General features: G+C 42.7%; 1 protein-coding gene across 1 annotated transcript; it reads left to right on the forward strand.

The window, feature by feature from the left end:
- The first annotated feature begins 12,283 nt into the window (after nucleotides 1-12,283).
- npas4a (neuronal PAS domain protein 4a) lies at nucleotides 12,284-16,233 on the forward strand. Its single transcript, XM_054598121.1, is given in 9 exon segments — nucleotides 12,284-12,473; nucleotides 12,852-13,000; nucleotides 13,105-13,207; nucleotides 13,328-13,637; nucleotides 13,764-13,873; nucleotides 14,035-14,170; nucleotides 14,295-14,746; nucleotides 14,749-16,083; nucleotides 16,205-16,233. Coding segments are annotated over 9 exon segments (2,814 nt in total).
- Nucleotides 16,234-17,024: the final 791 nt, after the last annotated feature.

The raw sequence follows: 17,024 nt of genomic DNA on the forward strand, positions 1-17,024 counted from the left end.
GCAGCAGAAGCTGGAGAGGAATTTTGTGAATCACAAACAAACAAACTGATTATGAAACATATATTAATGCTGTGACTTTTTAGCTGAAAAGAAGAAGGCAGTGTGGGAACAAGTATTCAGGTACGTTAATTAAAAGTACCAATGACTTAACATTATTTTATAATGTTATGTTTTTATTTGAATAATATTTTGAGTGATCATAACTAAAGATTTGAACAATTTATTGTAGTTTTTGGGGTTCCTGGAAGCTTTATACTTTGTTAAAATGAGAAAATGAGACGTCATTTCAGAACATAAAAGTTTACTTAGAAGGCGTCTAACGGGGAGTTGTGTTGATCCCAAACATAACTCATGTCTCTTTGTACAAATTACTGTTTGGCAAACAAATGGAATATATGTTTGTTAAAGGATAGCCGATATAACTAATAGAACATAATAAAACATCCCTGTTTGTGATAATAGCAACTATTTATTGCAATTTCTATATTTTGTAACTAATCAAATATCAAATGTGCCAGCTCAGTTTGTGACAAAGGGAACGGCAACCACTTCAATACTCTACATATACTTGAAAAGGTTCTGCAATTATTACTGTTATCATACATACAGCAGTGAGGAAGTACGCAAGTAAAAGTAAATAAGTATTATCAGCATATTGCATAAATGTGTAAAAAATGATAGTAACAATATTTGTTATGCAGCCCAATTTTATATGGGGTTGAGCTCAGTTGAACAACTTTTAACTCTGTTAGGCAGCTGAATCTGTAACATTATGTTTTATATTTTATAACCTGATGAAATTGTCCATCTGTAAAATCTTAATCTGCAAAGTGACTAGTTGTTTGGTGAATGACATGGAGTAAACAGTAAAATATATTTCCCTCTAAAACAGAGTACATCACATCTGCCCAATAACTCTTCACAACTACTCCTGCAATAGATAAAACATTACACTCAAAAACACACAAAAACACTCTAATACCCACAACAATCAGGCTTCTCAAGAGGTAATTAAGAGACCACAATATTTCCAAACCTGCTTTTTATAGCCATCTCTATCAGGGTTTAATTAAAAAAAACAATGTGATATCAATATCCCATAAAATGCTTCTTTCCTAGAATAAAAGAGGCTTGTCTATAACCTGTTTATGGTTTCCAGCTTGTTGACATACAGGTCTTGTTTGTGTTTAAATGTATTTTTGGAGCGCTATAGATAGAAAGCAGGCTTCAATGGGGAAAGAAATGAACAAGCCCCAGCTGACAGGTAGTTGACCCCATCCATTCATGAATCAGCCCAGAATGAATGAATCAGGAAATAACTCGGGACAGTGGCCCACACAGACAGGGAAAGTAAACTGTAATGGTAGGGGAGTCACGTGATCGGTATCAAAACGCCAAGTCAATGGAGATGTAATTTGAGCAAGGACAGCGAGAGAAAATAAGTTTTATTGTATAGGTTTATTGGCTGATGTGAAGCCCATTCAGCACATCTGTTCCTCCCTCGCTCTCATCAACCCACTCTCTGCTTTTGTTATGCAACACCTTGCTCTATCTGCCTAACTTGAACATATGCCTGGATGGTATACGTTGGAATTAAGCTAACGCTAAAATGTAAAATGTATCCAGATATCGAGTCTGCGGTCTTTTGTCTTCGATCGAACGGAGCGAGATGCACACGGAGGGAAACGGGTGAGAGAAAAGGTAGAGAGGGAGTCTCAATGTAAGATCTGCTGCTAGAAGGGTCTCTCATGATGTAACACATCTACATCACGTCACCATGGCAACCCCGCATCAGCACCAACTCACTGTGGGGAGAAAGAGTCAGTGTCTGTGCTGGTATGTTACAGTAAAGCTTCTGCATGTGTCCACAATAAACAGAAAGACATATGGGAACAAATGACTAGATGATAGAAATACACATTGTATATAAAAAAACATATAATTATTACATTTAAATTATAGTTTTTCTTGTATTCAAATGTAAGAGTGATGCGTGTTTTACCCTATAAACTTCATCTTATCCTTGAGCACGGACACACATTCAATCTCATGCAGCACAATAAAGCCTCTCATGCAAACTCCGTCCTCAATAGAAATATCTTGGCTATTTATCGAGTTATTGTCACCATGTTCTCCTGTGAGTCTAAGTATAATCTGAGGGACCTTGGGGAGACAGAGAACTATGAACACTAAAGACGAAAAAAGAACTTGAGTGCAAACTTCTGGCCCCTTTTCTGTGACCTGGCTGCTAAAAATAAACGGGATATTGAAAAGCGAAGAGAAAAGGTACAAGGCTACTCCTTCACAAAGCCACACCGATAGAAGGAGGCAGGGAGTGATGGGTAAAGGCGGGAGGTGAGGAGCAGGAGAGTGGGTGGAGCTGTGTGTGGGTGTTTGTATGGTTCATATTCACAGATTGCGTCTGTCGACGGATCTGTCAGGCTTTGAATCAGACGGAGTCAAATGTAGTCAGAAGGAGCTGGTGTGTGAGCTGAGCAGCAGATAACGCATGTTTAAATAGCACAAACATATTGTAGGCACCATGATAACACATATGTGAAATTGTGCTCATTTTGTCTACATTCACAGCTCTATTCCACAACTGCTGCTGTTCAAATGTCGTTTTCTGAGTCTACAATTTGAGGCCCAAACTCATGAATCTTATATTTTCTACAACACATATCCTGTTGGGGCACACGATACATTTGAAGGGCTGCTAGTTGATTTAAAGGAATCAGAAAACATAACAAAGAAGGTCTTTTGGGCTTCAATTAAGTTGTAAGTTAATGTCTTTGTTTTAAGCGGTTGGGATCCACTAGGCCAGAGTTACAAATGTACTTGACCCTAATATCTCCAGCATGTGGGAGGAGCACCCACAAGACACATACATTTTTTTTAATTATTATTATTTCTCAGTCTGAAACAGGTCCTGTTATATCAATTCTGGTATCCCTCAAGACAATAATAATAATAACTTTATTTATAGATCCTTTTTCTTAACATGGAGGCCTAAGACATGTATGTAACCGCAATGCCAGAGTACAGTTTATTCTACTATTTATTCTCAATGCAGCAGACTGAATGATAATATGAATTCATCCTTACCGAGGTTTAGCTTCTACATTTCTACAGAAACAAATCCTAATTTTGATAATGTGGTAACTTGATTCATCTATTGCAACCCCCTTTTTAAAACTGATCTATTTGTTAATTTATGTAACAGGAGCCGTCCAGATAAACACTGTCACATAGGCAGATGTAATGTTCGGTGTATATGAGACATCAAGCTGAAACTAATTTACAGCCCCCACACCGTGCTTAGCCTTTTCAATTCAGTGTTTATGTGTGTATGTATTGTACATGACTGTGTTTGCATTTACATTTACATGCAAGTGTGTAAATGTAAGTATATTTATGTGGTTTTGAGCAACATGTACTGTATACGATAATCAATCTCCTTGTTCTAGCTTGTTTAGTATGTGAAAATTTAGATTAGGGTTACTATTATATCGTTATCGTTATACGAGTCTAGATATCTTCATAGATTTTAGATGTTGTAAATATGAATAAGTGTTGTCTTTTCCTTTAACTCTACGATATCATCACAATATCAATATCAAGGAATTATTCAAAAAATATGGTTATTTGATTATCAACCAGCCCTTATATTCATATAAAACACACTAATGTCCATTTTCGTGCTTTACAGTAAGTTCCCGGACTGCTCCCCTCTACCTCTCTGTCCCTAAATTTCTATCTCTTTCTTCCTCAACGCTCCTCTTTACTCCACATCCTCTCTCTCTCTTTTTCTCGCTCCCGCTTCGATGCAGGAGTGGGAGTTGTTGCTAGGCGACAGATTAGCTCTTTCCTTTCAAGAAGCAGAGCTCAGACCTCGACTCTCTGGGTGTAAAAATAAACAAAAAAAAAGAAAAGACAGTCTTAGAGGAAAAAGGACAAGTTTCTTTCACCTGAGATCCACATGAGATCCACATGAGACCCCACCCCCACCCACCCATCTGCTGCACTCTTCCCCCTGAAGTGTTCCAGTAATAATTAACTTTTATATATAACCCCATTTACATTTAAGATTAACACAATCTATCACTCATCGTCAGCAAAAGTGTTGACATTTCATCTGAAATAAACTGTGTTGGAGCTGCAGCAGAGACTGATGATCTATCCTTTCTGTTCCCTGTGATGTGATGACTAAGGTTGTGGTGAACAAGCTGCTCGTCCCTCATCCGCAGCTCCAGTCTATGCCAACGGCCGAAGCTGTGAAAGTCACACCTGTTGGAGACTGTACGTGTGTGCAGAAAGAGCCAGAACACTCCTGCGCTTTGTACATTTGCACAGTGAATGTGTGTGTGTGTGTGTGTGTGTGTGTGTGTGTGTGTGTGTGTGTGTGTGTGTGTGTGTGTGTGTGTGTGTGTGTGTGTGTGTGTGTGTGTGTGTGTGTGTGTGTGTGGAGGATAGTGAGAGAGTAAGTGTTGATGAATGAGTGTGTAATCGTGGAAAAGCTAAGTATATGAGTGAGAGATTGAATGAGCAAATTCTAGAGGTTGATCAAGGTAACGTGAGTGAGTGAGTAAGTGAGTGAGTGAGCAAAAAAAATAAATGTGTGGATAACGGAAACAGAACGTGATTTTGTGAGAAATCTGGCGAGTGAGTGAGTAACTGGCAAATCTAAGTGAATGGGTGAAGATATGAGTGAGTGAGCAAATAATTGTGTGTCTGAGAGAGTTAGTGAAGTGTGTGAGAAAATGAATGTGTGGATTTGAGCACAATTGAATAAGAAAGTGAATCTGAGTGAATGAGTGACAGGGTGACTTTTCCATAAGCTTCAGATGTACTCTGAGTTAAGAGCTAATAGCAAATGTTAGCATGCTAACATGCTAAAAGATGATGAACCTGTAAAACGTAATCCCTGCTTTATATCAGCATATATAGCAAAGCACCAGTGTGCCTGAATACAACGTCACTCATTTACTTCATCTATAGCTGACCCTTAGTACGCCGGGCTAATGCAACACATTAATTACAATGAATTTTCATAATAAATCACACAGCTCTGATGAATGTCCTTTATGAACGCTATAATAAAGTGTTGTCTGCATAGATTAAAGTGTGCGGATTTCTATTTTACCAGTTTGAGCTTTTTTATACTTCCATCACCCTATTGAAGATAAAGCTGGGTGAAGCGGTGGTTTTCCTGCATAATAAATCACATTAGAAAAAAAGAAACCTACCCCTGACCCAGACAGCGCATTCAGAATGTACCAGACATGTTTCTGTGAATGAGTTACTGAGTAAAAGAGTTATTGAATGGAGGAAAATGAATGACTCAGTGAGTGAATGAGTGAGTGCTTGGCTTAATGTGCCTGGGTGAGTGATTGTGTCTAAGAGGGTTACAAGACTAAATGAGCCTCCGTATGAATACTGAGGCAAACAGGAGTTTCTTTCACAAAGACGTCCTACTAATTGGATTCATTTGAGTCCATTTGCTGTCAGGGAGACGAGGTACTCATCCCTCAGACCCCTCGCTCTTCACCCATCCGCCTCTCCACAGTCATGTTCATCTCTGCCACCCACCTCCGATACCAACACAACCCTGTCTCATAATGGCAGGGATTATCATGACAACTGCAACAATGACAGCGCTTGAGACAAGAGAGTGTGTGGGACACCGGGACAGCTTAAGTACCTACGAGACTGCTGGGTGGAAAAAAATTCAAACAACTTTGAGTGTTTTTTGTTCTGGGAGCTCCTGCATAAAGATTTGTGCTATTTTTGCCCAGAGAAAGTCTGCCAGCGCTGTTTCTTTTTTTAAGGCAATCTCAAAAACACAACAGCTCGAAGAAAGTGATGGGTGCTTAGTCACAAATCCAGGGCAAATTGAGATTCACCTGCAGAAGCAGACTCAGAGTTGTGTTCTGTTCAAACAACAGGGAACCAGTATACTTAATACTTAAAACCATTGATCTGCTTGATAATGTTCACATTACTTATCAGGTTAGAGTGAAGAGGATTTATGCTGCTGTGTTGTTCAATTCATCACTGTAAATTGACTGTGTTTCACAAGGTTTGAATTTAAATAAATTCATTTATAGTTTTATGTCTTTGTGGAACTTTTACATGTGGCCTCTTTAGAAGCAGAAGTGCCTGCAGACTGCAGAAATTACAGCAAAATTTAAATGATGCATCAAATTGGACAACTTATATTTTACAACAGCACTTAAGTTTCCCCGTCTTCTAGATGAAAAGTCAAGGGATCATCAAAATTATTTATTTCATTAATTTATTTAATTCAATTTATTCAGGATATTCGCACTGAGATTTTGAATCAAAAGATGGCAGCGTAAAAGTTTCACTGAATAAATGCACATAAAAGAGATAACAAAACAAACCAGCAAAATGCATCAATCAAATAAATTTCATTCTGTGTGCCTTGGGTGCTAAAACTATCTTTAATCCTGTTTTTAAAATCTTGGATGTTTATAAAATCATCTAGTTTAAAATGTCTCTTGAGCACTCATCAAGATGAGGGTCCAAAAACTTTAAAAGCACTTTCTCCAAAAACGGGGCAGTTTCCAGGATGACTTACTTCATTTTTTCACAAGTTCAGAGGTTGCAGCTACTGAGTTTCTGGCAGTAGAGAACATCGATAACAAGGAAGCTCATGTAAAGTGGCCTTAATTCAATTAATTCCGAAGGAGACATGAATATGTCAACCAAATTTTACGGTAATCCATCCAATGGTTGTTGAGAAACTACAGTATAAATGCCAAACTGATGGTGGCGCTAGAGGAAAAGTCTGTGGATCTCCAAAGTCATCCGGTAAAATCATCTGGGGAAAATGAATCTGTGCCCAAAATGTTGTGTTGGTTAGGTCGTTGAGATGTTATGGTCTGGACTAAAATGGTGGAACGACGACTGACAGACAGACTGACAATGTTATCCCTATAAAGCCACTTTGCCGGCATGGCTAACATTGTGACAAACTATGTCCTTTCTCAACTTTCCAACAGCTCAAACAAATCATCTATTGTTTTATCTTCTCACATCTTGAGAATTGTAATGCACTTTATTCTTGTTTAGGACAAGAAGCTGCATATCCGTCTGAATATTCGCATGTAAGGCCAGTGCACTGCATCCTATCAAATAAAGGTTTAAATATAAAATAAATGTAATAACGTTAAAGGTACTAAACAAATTGCCCAGACTTTGTGAATGAATCATATCAAGGTAAGTGTTTAGCCATTGTGCTTTAGTAATCAAGGTCAGAGATTTCCTAAATGAAGTGAACCATTTCTGGCAGCTTTAATGCCCGTTAAGAAAATATGTGTTCTCCAAGATGATAACTTAAGAGCCGAGACATCATTTGAGAGCAACGCAGTGGGACAACAACGCTCGTCACATATAATTGAGAGTCTAAAAGTTTCACATATTCATAAATCTGAAAAAATACTTAAATAAATGGTCAGTGATAATAAATATGTGATTAAATAAATGAAACAAATCATGTACACCGACATGGTTCTATAAGTATGAAGAGAGATTCAATCTAAATAATTCACTGTCAAATCACTTTATGGTTGATGGCGACAGACAACAAGGTCAAACACGAGATGAAAGTATTTTAGAGGCCAGTCATTTGGAAAAAAATCAATTTTTTGTGCTTAAAGAATGTTTTCTGTCATAAATTACTCTAATGGTGGCCAATATGAGACAAGCCCACAGACTTGCTTACAGGCTAGTTAATGATGCAGCAGACTTAAATGTGTTGTCTGCTCAATTTAACGTGATTTTTTCCACATAAAACATGAATGCTGGATTGTTATGTTGCTAATGAGACCAAGATGCAGACGATTATATTTGGTGAATCTTGTGGAGAACAATTTGTTACCTAGTGGCAGCTGAGGAAAAAGAAACTTGAAGGTTTTAGTGTTCAACAACTTTGGATACTTTAACAGCCAAACTATTGGTGAAGGATCAAATGTTTCTGAGAAAAAATAACTCAGGGGGATGTAAATACTACCATGCAGTCTGAGGTAGCTCCTGAGGAAAACGTCAAGAACCTTCGAGTGGTTTAGTGCATTATTGAATGGGAAGAGCTGTGGGACGATAAAATAAACATCTTTCACAAGTATAAAATTGAATCCAACGTCATTACCAATAAAACGTGGAATCCAGTCGAATAAATAAGGACTGGGACGGTCACAACTGCAACATATGTGGAAAAAAACCTCTTAATGAAGAAAATCTGTTGAAAATAAAATGGATCTAAGAAAACATCCACAGGGCAATGAAAGACTATCGCATGACTGACATATAGAGACAGACAACCTTTCAAGCTCACATCCACACCTATGGGTCATTAAGAGTCATCAATTAACCTAAGCAGCATGTCTTTGGACTGTGGGAGGAAGCCAGAGAACCCGGAGAGAGCCCACACTGACACGGGGAGAACATGCAAAGTCCAAACAGAAGGCCCGTCTAGCCCAGGTATTGCCCATTTTGCCGTGAGGGGACAGTGCTAGCCACTACACCACCTTGCAGACCCTTTTCATTTTTGATTAATCTAATATTTTTTATTGTTTAATGATTGCTTGTTCAAGGAAGATAGTGTAAAATGTCCATCAGAGCCCAAGGTGATGCCCTTCAGTTTACTTTCTCCTTAGTGAGGCAGCAAATCCTCACAACTAGGAATATGGAACCAGAGAATATCAGGCATTCTTTGATAGAGAGAAATTGTAAATAATTTATTGGTCAATATAACTTTTGCTAATACATTTTTTGTTGACTGACTATCTGATTAATCAATAGTTTCAGCTCTAATGTAAATTCAAGGAGATTTCAGAATTTCCATGCCCTCTATGAAAATATCTATTTGTTTTCAGGTTTTTTTTTAAATTTGCAGAATAGAATTCCATCGCAATAACATAATTTCACTACACAATTACTGTGGCCAAAATAATTAACACATACAATATCATTGTGATGACTACAGAAAATTTGAACAAAACTAATCAATAATAATGCTATCAATAAAATTCATCCTTAACTTTATTTATTGTGTGTTTTGTCTTTTTGGCAAAGGAGTAAAGGTAGGAGGAGAGAGAGTCTGTAACCAAAACTGTGCAAAAGAGTGATTATCATGTTTTGTGTGTATCATTAGCATGAAGTCAATTTCTAAATATAAAGGTTATTATCAATAATGTCTCAAACTTTTACCCTCACTTTGTTTTTCCAGCTTTGCATTAAGGACATCCTCACTCACCTTTGGTCCTTGTATACTGTTGTAGTCATCAAGTCCAGCATGAGGAATAACATCTGGATGATCTTTGAGCCCTGAAACAAGAGCATGACTCAACTTTAGACCTTTCACCGGGGTGAATTAAAAAAAAGAAAAGATGTGCATAACCTCTATCCAATTATGTCTTCTGTGGATGAACTGCTCTAATGAATGAGTGTGACGCTGCATCCAGAATAGCCAAAAGGAGAACTGATGTCACTGTCATGACACACTATGGTCCCCACTCTGGCAACAGACTGGTGTGTGATGTATTTCTATCGGCTCTGGAGGCGCTGCTGGCCCATGTGATGTGCAGCAGAGATGGCAGGCTCATATCCCTCATTTCTACAGCTTAAGAGCTGAATTAAGTGAATATTATTTGAACTGTACATACTGAGGGTAAGGTCTGGGGGGCATTTTTTGTAGAAATATAGTCAATCAATAAGTACCTCTTGTTGCAAATCTGCCATTCTATTGACCAGGAATACAACTAGAAAAGGAAGCAGAGACGGCTGAGTCATCCAATATAAATATGAGAGAAAAACAAACCTCAAAGGAGAAGAAACATACACAGGGACTGAAACAAGCAGAGCTGAGACAAGAAGTTGGATGATTCACCAAAGAGCTATCTTCCGCATATTAAAAACTTTCAAAGAAGACAAACACTGGGACAAAGTAATCATTATTTTATTAATAAAATGGTCCTCATCCTGTTGACTCTACATTCATTGAAGTAGATGAGGTTTTATATTCTTGAAGAAATAAACTGCTTATTGAGAATAACAGAGACACATGTTTTATATCATGCATTGCATTGACTTACATTAATTCCCATAACATGAGTAATACCCATTCTCTCACCACACACACACATGCACACACACACACACACACACACACACACACACACACACACACACACACACACACACACACACACACACACACACACACACACACACACACACACACACACACACACACACACACACACACACACACACACACACACACACACACACACACAGCAGATCACCTTGTGGGTGGGAAACAGCCGGAACATGCTCTCCACTTATTTTTCAATGGAACATATTTGCCACCACCCCTCTCATCTCTTCACACAAAATAATTCAGAAAGTAGAAGCTGTGTGACACATGTGTGTGTGTGCTGGGCTCTACGTGTGAAGCACATACTCGGATCTATTTTTGGGGCTAAAAGTGAAATCTCCTCATCTATAAATAGGACAATCGTAGCGGGATACGGGGGCGCGCCTCTCAGTCCTCGTGTCGGTCACCGGTGAGAGCTATTTTTAGAACCAGCACTGCTTACCTCACGTGAGCGTGGCGACTGGTTTGCAGGTCTATTTGCGCGCGCCTCTTATTATTCATGAATTTCATTCATCAAAATGACTCCACTTTCATTGAGCTTCTTGAGGATCGTCCTTGAAAGTTTTAAACACAACAAAGCACCGCCTTGCGCATTAACGTCATTTGTTAAAGAGAGAACTATAATAAGATGGTTGCTGGTGTTTGATGGTCTAAGCTCATCTTTGAGCGTCATAACGCTGCTGGTGTGTGTGGTCTGTGCTGTTTCTTTCAGTATGTGTGGCGGGTCATGCTCTGATTGATTCCTATAGTCCATGTTTTTTTTTAGTTGATTTAGTTAATTCTCGCCTGTTCATATTCAAATCTGAATTACTTTAGGACATCTCAATGGAGATTTATCTCTGACGTTTATCCCAATGCTCATAAAATAAAAGAATTCATAGCGTTTCTGTGTATATTGAGAAAAAATGTTCACAAAATGAGAACAAGATTCCCTCTTGACAAAAATATGTATTTATATGACAATTCATTTAAGGTACTGGACATCCGCACCAGTCATGTCTAACAGTCTAAAACATGGAGGGAGATTCTGTGTGTGTTGATGTTTTCAGCGGCTCTGGGATGATCTCCATTCATAAAAGGCGACGGAGAAACCGAGAGATGTGAAACAAACAGCCTCAGCATCCACGTCCGCCTCCCGCAGCAGCGTCCGGCTCTGCACCACCAACCGGACACGCTTTAAACGTGAACACTAAAATGTTGTCGAAGTCAAATGAATGAACTGCATCTAACGAGCACCTGCCATGTTTACTGACAGGTCCCGGCACACAGGCAGTGTGACGGGTAGCCTACTTCAAGTGCCAGACACATAAACACGGATCCCTCGTTCGTATGCAGCCCAGTCCTTCCACCCCCTCCCTCCCTCCCTCCCTCCCTCTCCATCCTTCCCTTGCACCCCCCACCTCCTCCCCCAATACACCGGAGTCCGGTGACTCCGTTTACGTTTTTACGCTTGCTCCGCCCCTTACTCGGTTTTGTCCAAATCGGGCTTTTTGCGTCGCCGGAGCTCCCGATTCCAGCCCTACGTCATCACCGAGCAGAGGGGAGAGCTGACGTCGGAGGAGAGTCACCGGGAGGAGCGGGCACCGGGGAGGGCGGGGGAGAGATCAGCACTGCTCACACCGATACGAGACAGAAACATCCCCCTTCTTCTCCACCCCCTCCCTCCGTTTTACGTCGGTGGCGGTGAGTCGGGAGCCCCCCTACTCCGGTGGAGTCCCGGGCTATATAAGTGACCTGCGAGCAGAGTCCCTCAACCAGATTTACGGGTTCCGGACTTCAGTGCGAGAGACGGCTACCACAGCCGCCGATTCACCTGCGCTCCGTGAGGGGGGACAGACATCCAGCAGCCGAGCTGGACGCTGTGGCGGAGCTAAAGCAGACTGAGACGGGAAGGTTGTTGAAACCTTTCTCTGGAAAGAAACAAGCTGAGATGAAATAATAACACACCTCAGAGCTCTCCCCACTGCTACAGCCTGGCTCTCGAGTCCTCTCGGAGACAGGACACCCAGACTCCAGCCGAGGCTCCGCGTTAAACGACGCTCTCAACTCTCCAACTCAACACCTGGAGGAAGCTCGATAGTTCACCGCAACAACCCGACCGAGATGTACCGCTCAACCAAAGGAGCCTCCAAGGCTCGACGGGACCAGATCAACGCCGAGATCCGGAACCTGAAGGACTTGTTGCCCATATCCGAGGCAGATAAAGCGCGGCTCTCGTACCTGCACATCATGTCGCTTGCCTGCATGTACACCAGGAAATCCGTCTTCTTCAATCAAGGTAAGAACGAATCTAGTGTGAATAAAACGACCTGTTGAGGACAGTGCTGCATAGAGAGCCTGCGATCTGTCACAGTGGCGGAATCAACAAGTGGCTTAGTGGCACTGCAGGCAATTGACTTGATATAAAGCTCATTTTTAGATAAAGTGTAGCGCTGTGGGTTATTCATTCATCCCAAATAATCGATGTAGAAGCTCCTGGAGGCGTTTATCGGCGGTGTGTCGCTGTCCGTGGTGCTGAAGTGCTTCAGAGAGCCGCGCCGCTGTCCAGGGTGCTGAAACACACTGCGGACACTGGTTTCTTCATTGCGGGGGATCAAATATGTTCAGGTTTATTAACATGTGTCTGCTCGGTCTCTTTCCACATATTTTTTTTCCTCTCTAGAAGCAGGAGCTGGTCTCGAGGAGAGGGCGAGCGTTCTGTCTTTCCAAGAACTGTCGGAGTTGATGCAGGCGCTGCCGGGGTTTCTGATGCTGGTGACTGGGGAGGGGAAGCTGCTCTACCTGTCAGACAGCGTCTCCGAGCACCTCGGCCACTCCATGGTGAGTCTACACGCAACCAATTCATTCCTAGTTTAGTATGTATAATAAAGCTCTGCCTTAGACTTCATAAATAACGTTTCTGTTTGTATTTTTTTTTTTTTAAGGTGGATCTTGTGGCACAGGGGGACAGTGTTAATGATATCATCGACGCCTCAGACCACTTTATCATGAGGAGCAACCTGTCAACCTCCACCTCACTTGATATGGGTAAGACAAACATTAAATTCACATTTTTGAAAAAAAAAAAAAAAAGTCTCCATCTAATGCGGACTAATTGCCGAATATTATTATTTTTTAATAAACCTCCTCTCTTCTTCTCCTCCACAGACCGTCTCTTCCGTTGCCGTTTCAACACCTCCAAGTCCGTGCGGAGGCAGAGTGCTGGGAACAAGCTGGTTCTGATCCGAGCTCGCTGCCTCTCTCCCCTCTCCGCATCCCCTGCCACCGGGTCCTACTGGACATCCAACCCCGTCTGGGTGTGTTTCTGCTCCCCTCTGGAGCCCCACCCGACCCGCTCTGGCCCCGGGGCCGAGAGGGAGTCAACCTCCACCCCTCCCCTAGCTGACACCAACTTGTTCCTGGCCTGTTTCCACTCCCAGCACGGCCGGGACATGAGGCTACAGAACGCTCAGGACAGGTGAGCTCACAAAAATAACAGATCCTCACCCCCACCTGTTGCTTTAATATTTACTAGTATATTTATAACTATATATGGGTATAAAAAATGTCCTCCTAACACATCACCACCCACTCTCTCCTACAGTGTGAGCGCCTATCTCGGCTTTGATGTGACAGCTTTACGCTCCTGCTCCTGGTACAGCCTCCTCCACCCACAGGATCTGTCACATGCCTCCGCTCAGCACCGCAGCCTATGTAAGTGTACTCTTCACATATACCTACCAGTTACAACCCTCCGTGCCCACACAACTACACACACATCGTGCTCACTGGCCCATCCACGCAGTGAAAAACAATATGATGATTAATAGGATTACAAACCGATGCCAACTTGTGCTGTGACTGTTGTTCAACAGTGAGAGAGGGAGGAGAGGGCAGAGCTGAAATGGTGGTGCGTGTGCAAGCTCAGGACCAGTCGTGGGTTTGGCTCTACATGGTGCTTCAGCTGCAACCTGGAGAAATCCCCATCAGCAGCAACAACTACATCATCAGGTATTTTACTGCCTTCATTTCAAACCACACACCACTCACCAAGTAGGAGACAAAACACATTTGAAAACAGGTAAAAACACAATCCTTACTCACTGTTTCTCCTCTGTTTCTTCTTCTCTCTCAGTGAGTCTGAGGCCTGGTCAGTGCGACAGCAGCTCAGCTCAGAGCAGACCCAGCTGACCCTGGTTCTGAGTGGTGGTGCTTCTCAGCAGGAGGGTCTGAGCCTCCAGTCTCCAGACACCCTGTCCAGCCCAGACCAGGTCTTCACCCCGAGCAGCAGCGGCCTGTCAGCCCAGTCCTTTGACTTCAGCACCACGGGCTGCAGCGTGGGCTCCTCCGATGAACCCGGGAGCTCTGCTGCTGAGGCCATGCAGCTGGAGGGTGACCCTCGTTCCAGTATCTCATCCTTGGAGGAAGAAAGCTTCTTCCAGCAGCATCCTGCTGAAGGCCCCTCAGCCGCCTCCTCCCCCACTCCAGTCACTGTTGAAACAGTAGCAGACTTAGACTTTTTAACCCAGAACATTCTCCTGCCGCCTTCCTTCCAGCTCAACCCTCCTCTGCCAGCTCTCCCCCTGCCTCTCCCCCTATCCCCACCTCGCAAGCTCAGCAGACCAAAGAGTTTGTGTGCACGCCACCCTACACTCCCCATGTGGCCGGGTCTAGCTTCCCATTCGGTGAACCCCTCTTCAGCTTCGACCCTTCTGGCACTACCACTCCACCTCCCTCTGCTACAACAGCCTCCTCCACCACCTCATTGGCCCCTTCAGCTTCCTCCTCAGCCCCACCACCTTCCACCTCCAGCCCCTCTCCCCCAAACACTACCAAGCTTGCCCTCAACTTAGCTACTCAATCCACCGACTTCCTCTTCTCTGGCGAACACGGCAGCGGCTCCCTTTATGAGAAACTGCCCCCCACACCTGACAGCCCCGGAGACGGCGACTGCACAGTGATGACCCTTCCCGAGGTTCGGGGTCCGCTGTATGTAGATGTTCCACTTGGGCCCCTCCAGTGTCCCCCTGAAGGCCTCCTCACCCCTGAGGCATCACCCGGTAAACAGCCCTGCCTCGCCTTCTTCTCCCTGGAGAGAGAGAGGGAGAAAGAAAGAGCAGAAATCTCCCTCTTAGCTCAGCACATCAGCTCCCTTGCAGAGGGATTCTACCTGGATCCACTCTTGTCCAAACTCTCCCCTCCCTCTATGTCTCCCTCTATGTCACCCTCATCCTCCCCTCCCTCCCCCTTCCTGTCTCCCGCCATGGAAACTGCTGAAGTTGATTCAGTCTACATGCTTAGGGAGTTTTATCCCATCAAAGCATGGAGAGGTCTGGACATCCCCATGTTCCTCGACGACGATGACTCTCTGTTTGAAGAGAGCATCCTAGAAAACCTCCTCCAAGACAACTTCATTCTTCCTCAGTCCCCTGGCCTCTCACCCCCCTCCCCCTCCACCTCCCCAATGCCCAATTCCTCCAGCCCAATCTCTCCTCAAACCCCAGTTTGCTGGCACCAACCCTCCCAGTTTGAGGGAGTGGGCCACTTCTGTAGCGTCCAATCGGCGCAATGTAACTCCATGGCTGGGTGCGGGGCGACTGCGGCTGCTGAGGGCGGGGCAATGGAGGAAGGGGAGGGGTTAGCGGAGGAAGCAATGGAGATCGAGGTGGTGTCATCTCCTGTGTCCTCCTGCTCCTCCATCCCAGCTTCCCCTCCCCTCATCCTCACTGCATCCCCCAGGCCCGCCAACTCCACGCCCATTGTCTCGCCCACGCCCGCTGTGTCTTGCAATCAGTCCCTCCTGGAGGAACTGGCCGTCCTGGAACCCATGTTTGGGGCAGGTGCCTCGATCGCCCCTGGCTTAGGGCAACAACCTGAGTTGTATCAACTCCAATGTCATCCATCATCACAGTGCTTCCACAAAGGTAAGAATATGTCTCAAGTCTCTTTATTTCATCTTAGTCTTGTTAAATGAGATAAAAAAACGGTTTCTGAAAATACACCACTAACGTCCTCTTTCTCTCTTTCCCTTTTTTTGTCTTTCAGATGGGAGTGGAAGTGTTCCTCCGTTCTAAAATAAGTCTGTGACTTACTTCATTAAGTATGGCATATTGTCATATTTTGTGGAGCCCCTTTTACTGAAAAGTAAAAAATTATTAAGTGTATAAATATACATAATGTATATAAAACTTAAGGACTTTAACTCCTACATGTCTCCTGAGAACAAAGATTGGCTTTATATTTTTGTTCAGTCATTAATCTGTATACTACTACAAAACTGGTGCAACATTTACTTGATGATTCAAGCACATGGACTCATAACTGACTGGGTTTTGAGTCCATGTGGTGTCTCTCAGCTTCTCTGTAACACAAGCTTCAGATATGATCAAACAGAGAAACATCTCTGAACTTGTAAGCGCTGTTTAACTTCCAGATGCGCATTTGTATTCACTCGTAGTGAAAAATCTGTTGTGAACAAAAAACAAAACATTTCTTGCTATTTCAATAGAGAGATGAATTATAGCACTTTTGCCTGACAAGCAGCAACGCAAACCCAAACCTCAAATGTATTGGAAGTCAAATGTTTACAAATTGTTTACATCCTAATGAACACTATGAGTACATCAAAATACGTTCTTACTAAGAACTCTATCCAATCTTCAGAGCAAATACAGCTCTGATTTGATAGCACTCTTCCTCACAGCCTAAGAGGCAACATCCAAACTCACAAATAGAAATCAACTTTCAACCAGATACTTTGAGTTTTGAGTTTGCGGCTTTGAACCTTTAACATTTCATATTTATCTCTCCATCTAAAATTTTGTGTATCTTTGTGATGTGCAAACAAAAAAGAAAAACATGTGAA

This window comes from Anoplopoma fimbria, chromosome 4 (assembly GCF_027596085.1).
Source record: "Anoplopoma fimbria isolate UVic2021 breed Golden Eagle Sablefish chromosome 4, Afim_UVic_2022, whole genome shotgun sequence".
Lineage (NCBI taxonomy): Eukaryota > Metazoa > Chordata > Actinopteri > Perciformes > Anoplopomatidae > Anoplopoma > Anoplopoma fimbria.